Source organism: Aptenodytes forsteri, unplaced genomic scaffold (assembly GCF_000699145.1).
Source record: "Aptenodytes forsteri isolate BGI_AS27 unplaced genomic scaffold, ASM69914v1 Scaffold146, whole genome shotgun sequence".
Classification (NCBI taxonomy): Eukaryota; Metazoa; Chordata; class Aves; order Sphenisciformes; family Spheniscidae; genus Aptenodytes; species Aptenodytes forsteri.
Genome location: NW_008795128.1, coordinates 7,038,114 through 7,044,595, shown reverse-complemented (window position 1 = coordinate 7,044,595; position 6,482 = coordinate 7,038,114). Strand labels below are relative to the sequence as shown.

Genomic DNA, 6,482 nt, shown 5'->3' with positions numbered 1-6,482 from the left:
ACCGGAGCTCCCTGCGGTGGCGGGGCCAGGGTGAGGGCCAAGCGGCCCAGGTGGGGCTGGAGCAGCCGCGATGGGGGTGAGGCGGAGGGACCGGGGCCGGGGCCGGGGCGAGGCGGAGGGACCGGGGCCGGCAGTGGGTCATTGCTGGCTTTGCCCCGTGCCGAGGGTCCTGCTGACCCACTTCTAGCCGTCGCGGCAGGGAGTGCTTCTTCGCTCGGGCTCCTCGTCCCGGCTGTTTACGTGCTGTGTTAGGCTTTATTCCCCACCTCCCGGCTACAAGCCTGACGCTAATCCTTCGGCCTGTAACTCGGCGTAGTTTGTCGCGGGGATTAAACCCTGCTGGAGTTACGGGGGATGGATGTTGTCTGTCTGCATCTAGAGTCGCAAGAAAGGAGTTAAGTCTCTTAATGAAACAAATGTTTCCAAAAAAGCAGAATGCGGTATTGGAAGCGGGTCAGTGCTGGTAGATGCCGCTAAAATCACGGCCAGTCTCCATGGAGAATCTCCTTACGCTACTGGGCCCTGAAAGAGGCGGAATGTGGAAAGTATGCAATTTTACCACTGAGTTTTAATTATATTTGTTGCATCATTTCAATATTCAAAGTGCTATAATAAAGCCACCTTAAGCTAAGTAAATCTTTTAAGTTCTAGGTTTTGGTTATAAGGGAGATGAAAACGCAGCAGTGAAACGGTTCAGTATGTTGAGATGCTTGTGGTGTTGGAAGACAGTACACATAAAATGACTTTTACATTTGCTTTATCGCAGAGACTTTGGATTGCAGTTCTCCAGTGCAGAATAACTGAGAGAAACTCTCTGAGACTATCACTCAAACTCTGTATGCTTGACAAAGAACTGTTAGGATGGGAAATAGTGCATTAAAAGCTCACCTGGAGACAGCACAGAAAACGGGTGTGTTTCAGCTAACAGGAAAGGGACTTACAGAGGTAATGTAACTGTAGTGGAAACGTGGCTGTTTGTGTGTATGACTGACAATTTTGGAAAGAAATTACCACCTCATTATCATAATGCACTGTGTACATGTATTTCTCATAAATAGTGATGGATAGTATTATTTCAAGAATTTTTTTTTCCTTTTTGCAGAGCAGATTTTTGCTTGCACTGTCTTCTGATTGAGGATTTGTCTGTCAGGACACTTGCATGCTTCTGATCTTATGCTTTAGAGTACATGTATGTTCAAGAAGTACTAGTTATGATGATGTTGTGCTTCTTAAAGAAGGGCTGTAAACTTGGAGGAAAAAAAGTAAATTTTATAACTGTATTGTTCCCTAGAAAGATACTCCACAATTTGTCGCATTTAGATACTTACGCTGTATTTAGTTGTAGTCATATGAATAGTCTGTACAGGCTGTTCACTGGGCTGGAAACATCTTCAAGTTTATTATATCAGAAATTGTCTTGACTTTGACTCAACTGCAGAAAAACACAGAATGTCTTGGAACCATAAGTCTAGTAACAATTCATAGGATAGCCGTAATAACAATATTGCAGTAATTTTCCATGAATTTTCTAAAGTATCTTCTTCCACTATCCCACCTTCTCCCTTCCCTTCTCCCCTGCCAAACCAAAGGAGAATCAAAATCACTGGTCTATTGACCAGGACTCGCTAATGGTGATTGTCAGGTTTGGTTTTTTTTGCTCAGTGCCAAGTGCAGATTAAAGTGGTACAGGATGTAAATAAGAATAAGGAAAATGGTTTACATAATTATTTAAAAAGGAAAGCAAGAGAAAAACTTCCCAATCCTACTCTGCTAAAATATAGAGTTGTTAACTAGCTGTAGAATATTTTTAAAAAGCAGGTATGTTTAAGAGAAACACACAAGAGGACTAAAACGTAAACAAGCTTGTGTCATGGTATACTTCCTTCTCTCTTTTTAATTTAAATTCTTTGGCTTAAAAACTACTCTTCTAGATGTTAGACTGCCTCCTTTATATCCCTTTTTCCTTACTCAGATGAAAAAATATTTTTAAAACTATGTATTAAGCAAATTTGCCAACTTAGTTGCACACTGTGGTGATTGGACATTGTAATACATATGACAGTATGTAATAGCAATACAAATTTCAATTAAAATTTTAAGCTGTGTAACTTGAATATTTGAAGTTGTATCAACTATTTAATTGCTGTATCTTTTTTCTCCCCCGTAGTTTCCTGAAGATCTGCAGAAGCTAACAAGCAACTTAAGGACAATAGACTTGTCGAACAACAAAATAGAGCTCTTGCCACCACTCATTGGAAAATTTTCCTTTTTGAAGAGCCTTGTTCTAAACAACAACAAACTGAGTATGCCTGCTAATTAATATCTCCACAGATTTTTAAAACAATAACCTGACTCCTCTGCTCAGAAACTAAATTTAATGATTTAGCTCTCACAGGATGTAAATGGGGAGTTTAGTCACCTAAACTGAAATCTTTGGAATTCATGTACAGGAAAAAAACCCCCAAACCATAAATTCTTCAAAACTAGTGGCCAACTTAGTTGTATTATCAGTTTTACAATGACATGTAAGTACTTAAAACCATAAAACGTTTCTGTGCTGTGACTTGTCTGATCTGAAGGTTTAACAGTGTCAGATGGTTTAGTACTTGCATAGAGAACAGGTAATGAAGATGATCTGTAGAAAATGTTGCTGGCCATTCAATGGTTGTTTTGGTTTCTGTTGGACAAACATCCAACTTTATGGAAAAAACAGAATGAGGTGAAGAAACTAACTTTTTTATGCATTAATTGTGTATTATCTGCCTTTTTGAAAAACAAATGTGATTTACAAACCTCTGACTCTATAGTGGAACTCAAGGAGTGCTATGGGTTATATACATGTGTAGGTAGAATGAGGAATGAATGAACACCGGCAGAGCTTACCTGGTGAGGCTTATATGCTGGTATGATACGATATGAATTATCTGAGAACTTACTTTTGAGTGAGTTGAGTAATACCTTTAAAGGGCTGCAGCAGACCTGAAGCTGTGAATTGTGTGGTACTTCAAATGTCATAGAATACACTGGTAAAGTGGTTACTAAAGAGTATAACTAACTGATTGATAGTCTAAAATCCTCTGAGTAGTGTTTTCAGCCTGGTCTGAAGGCAAGGTCTGCCTTGTCTGCACATTATTTTAAAGATGTTTATGGAAGATGGTTAAAAAGCATGTGTTGTTAGTGGGCTTAAGTTTCTGTGCAGGGATCTGTACCTTCATTGGAAAATGGGGAGGAATCCTGTGAGAAATTACTGTAATATAGCACCATTTTCCATGCAGAATCTTATTTGAATTAAATGGGTATGAATGTTTACTGCTTTTTGTTTAGGTCATCGCTTTGTTCTGTCATTTATTTCTAGCTGCTTTACCTGAGGAGCTGTGTAAACTGAAAAAACTGGAAACACTACTCTTGAATGGCAATCACTTGAGGCAGCTACCGGCTGCATTTGGACAGCTTTTGGCTCTCAAAACCCTGAGCCTTTCTGGAAACCAGCTTCGGACTGTGCCTACACAACTCTGTGGTCTTCGCCACTTGGATGTGGTGGATCTTTCCAAAAACCAGATCCAAAATGTACCCGACACTGTGGGAGAATTGCAGGCTATTGAGCTCAATTTGAATCAGAATCAGGTCTGGTAACTGAGATACTACAGGCGTGTAGATGTAGGGCATGGTTTATCTTGGACTTAGTACATCCACAGAACATAAGCTGAAACTATCAAAACTTTATAGCTAAAAGACATCTCCTGGACACAACAGAAATGAGGGATCATAACTAGAATTTGTGTACTGATACATCCAACTGCCTGATTTGACTAACTAACAAATCCTGAATTTAATCATACCGAAAATTATTTGAACAGTTCTTGAGTAGGAATCTGATAAACAGATGTGTAGGTTGCCTGTCATCATGGAGGAAAAAAAAGTTACTTGGATTTTTTGACCATTATTATTGTTGCTTACGCATTGTTGTTAAGTAGTTACTGTTAATGTAGTTTATATTACAACATGATAATTGTTTCACGTTAGTCTGAAACACAAATCACTTTAAGTAATCATGGATCACTAACATTTTAATCCCATTTCTTTTTGTTGTTTTTATTTCTACCAGATTTCCCAGATCTCAGTGCAGATCTCTCACTGTCCACGCCTCAAAGTCTTGCGTTTAGAAGAAAACTGTTTAGAACTTGGCATGCTTCCTCAAAGTATCCTCAGTGATTCCCAGATCTCACTGCTTGCAGTAGAAGGTAACCTCTTTGAAATCAAGAAACTCAGAGAACTGGAAGGTTATGACAAGGTTTGTCTCTTTTTTTTGTCTTTTTTTAAATGAATCTTCTGGTGAAGTCCTTACCCAGTACCTCCTCACAATACTAAGCTTTTATGCTGGTGAATAAAAGCACAGTCTACTGGTATTGTCACTGGTACTGGATTTGTAACTAACTTCTGAAAAGAGTTTCAACAGTTCTTCTAAGATTAACTTTCTCATAGGATTCAGGATCAGTGGTCTTTCACCAACATCTTTTGAAGAGTAGCTAATGATGATAGGCGTGTGAAGGAGTAAGTCTTCACTTTGATGGGACAAAAAATAACAGATGCTTCCTACTATGCAGCATTCTTAACTGTTTAATGATAGTTCATCCTTAACACTTGAGATCTGACTGTTAGCACTGTGAGGACTGACATTCTAGAATATTAACCTGAATTACAGCAAATGGCAGAAAGTTTTTTGGTGGTTTTTTTTGTTTGCTTGTTTTTTTACATTAAAGCTGTAATGGTTGTGTCTGGGAAATGCAAATATGCTTCAGATGCAGAGTGCTTTTGAGTCTGAGAGCAGAAGCTTAGCTGCTTTCAATAGTGAATCTTGTATTAATTTCTGAATCTTAGATTTTTTTTTTTTGTTTTCTTTGTAGTACATGGAACGATTTACAGCTACAAAGAAGAAGTTTGCATGATCATTATTCTGACCTGTTGTATTCCCAGTAAGAAGAGTTAGCGACTGAAGCGCCTGCTTCACTGACTTAAACCAAGACTGATGAAGGAGATCATCAGAGTACTCCTCCTCTAGTAGTCTGATATGGTCTGTTGAGGCCACATTGAATAAACTTGAACTAGAGAACATGGGTATTGAACTGATGAACCTGCCTAGGGGCCAGTTTTGATTTTTGTGCCACTATAGCTTTTAACACAATACACGTTCTCCTTTGTCAGGGCTTGTTCTTTAACAGAGCAAGGGAACGAGCATTTCAAAGTTGCCAGTTCCCTTTTGTCAGGAAGCTGGCTGTTAGTTTGTAGAGGATTATTTCTCCTGGAAACATTTTTCCATGATGGCACGTGGAAGTTCTACCACCAAAGCAGATCTGAAACATTGTACGAACTGCAGTAAGCACTATTCTACAGAGAACTTTTACAGATGAGGATTTAGTTTATAACCTGTATAAGTTTTTTATGAAGCACAAATAGTTGTGGCTAAGTTGAGTGTTTTATTAACTGCTTCCAGTAAACAAATAATGGTTTGAGCATCCTTCATTCATATTTTACTGTATGGGCTTTCTTTTCCCATAAGCAAGAATTGCACTACAGTCCACTTCTGCTTGAGCTGTATCAAATAAAAATGAGGTTCATCTTCAGTGTATTCAGTAAAAATGTGTATTGCTGGAAAATACAATATCCCTGCACTGACTCCTTGTGTACAGAGCAATGCTGAAAGTTTTAGTTGTCAGCCTGCTGCTGCTGCCTTATTACCAAAAGCACCTAGAAAGAGCTAAACATGTATGCAATTATGTAACTTATACTGAAAAGGAAAACGTACTTGTTTATTTTAGTAAATAATTTTCAAAAAATCAGTTCAAGTTTATTTGGTGTAACTGCTGCTGTCGTCACTTTAACAAGTAGTACTAAGCTATCACTGAAAGCCATCACTTAGGTACTTGGTTCCATCAGTTGTTGGTAACAGCTATACTTCAACTGCTTTGAGAATGCAGAGGAGATGTAAGTATTGGTAGCAATTCAGTTAGTATGTACTGCACGCTCAAAACAGTGAAGCAGGAGGCAAGATAAGCATGGATGCATCTATTCCTAATGAGACTGTCATACAGGTAATCATACATTAACTACTGTTCTATACTTGAGCTTTCTTACATGAGACAAGAAAGGCATTTAGACAGCAAACTCCTTGAAGTTGCTGATGTAATCATCAAGCGTATTCAGTGTCTTATGCCATCTGTAGTTAAGAAAAATGAAGTGACCTCCATGCCAATCTTTTTCCTCAATGTAATAACTATAATTAAGATTAGCAATTCTTAGCAGTTCTTTTATAAGATGCTCAGAAGAGGTATCTAGTTCCCTGACCCCATTGATGTCTTATTTCAATTCTTACATAGTAATACCCATTATAAGAGTGCTTTAGGGAACATCAGCTCCTTATTCAAAGGATGGATGAGATCCATCATTAAACAGGGAACCAGTTTTACTTAAGAACTCCGATTCCA

General features: G+C 38.5%; 1 protein-coding gene across 2 annotated transcripts; it reads left to right on the top strand.

Moving 5' to 3' along the window:
* Positions 1-462: 462 nt before the first annotated feature.
* Positions 463-5,837, top strand: LRRC57 (leucine rich repeat containing 57). 2 transcript variants are annotated; one of them, XM_009277568.1, is made up of 7 exons: positions 463-545; positions 767-945; positions 2,168-2,303; positions 3,356-3,624; positions 4,106-4,291; positions 4,483-4,551; positions 4,905-4,996. In XM_009277568.1, exons 2-6 carry the CDS (start codon positions 862-864, stop codon positions 4,528-4,530), a joined length of 723 nt encoding a protein of 240 aa, XP_009275843.1. In that variant the 5' UTR covers positions 463-545; positions 767-861; the 3' UTR covers positions 4,531-4,551; positions 4,905-4,996. The 2 variants fall into 2 exon arrangements, with proteins under 2 accessions (XP_009275843.1, XP_009275844.1); XM_009277569.2 differs by lacking the exon at positions 4,483-4,551 and having other exon boundaries at positions 470-545; positions 4,905-5,837.
* Positions 5,838-6,482: the final 645 nt, after the last annotated feature.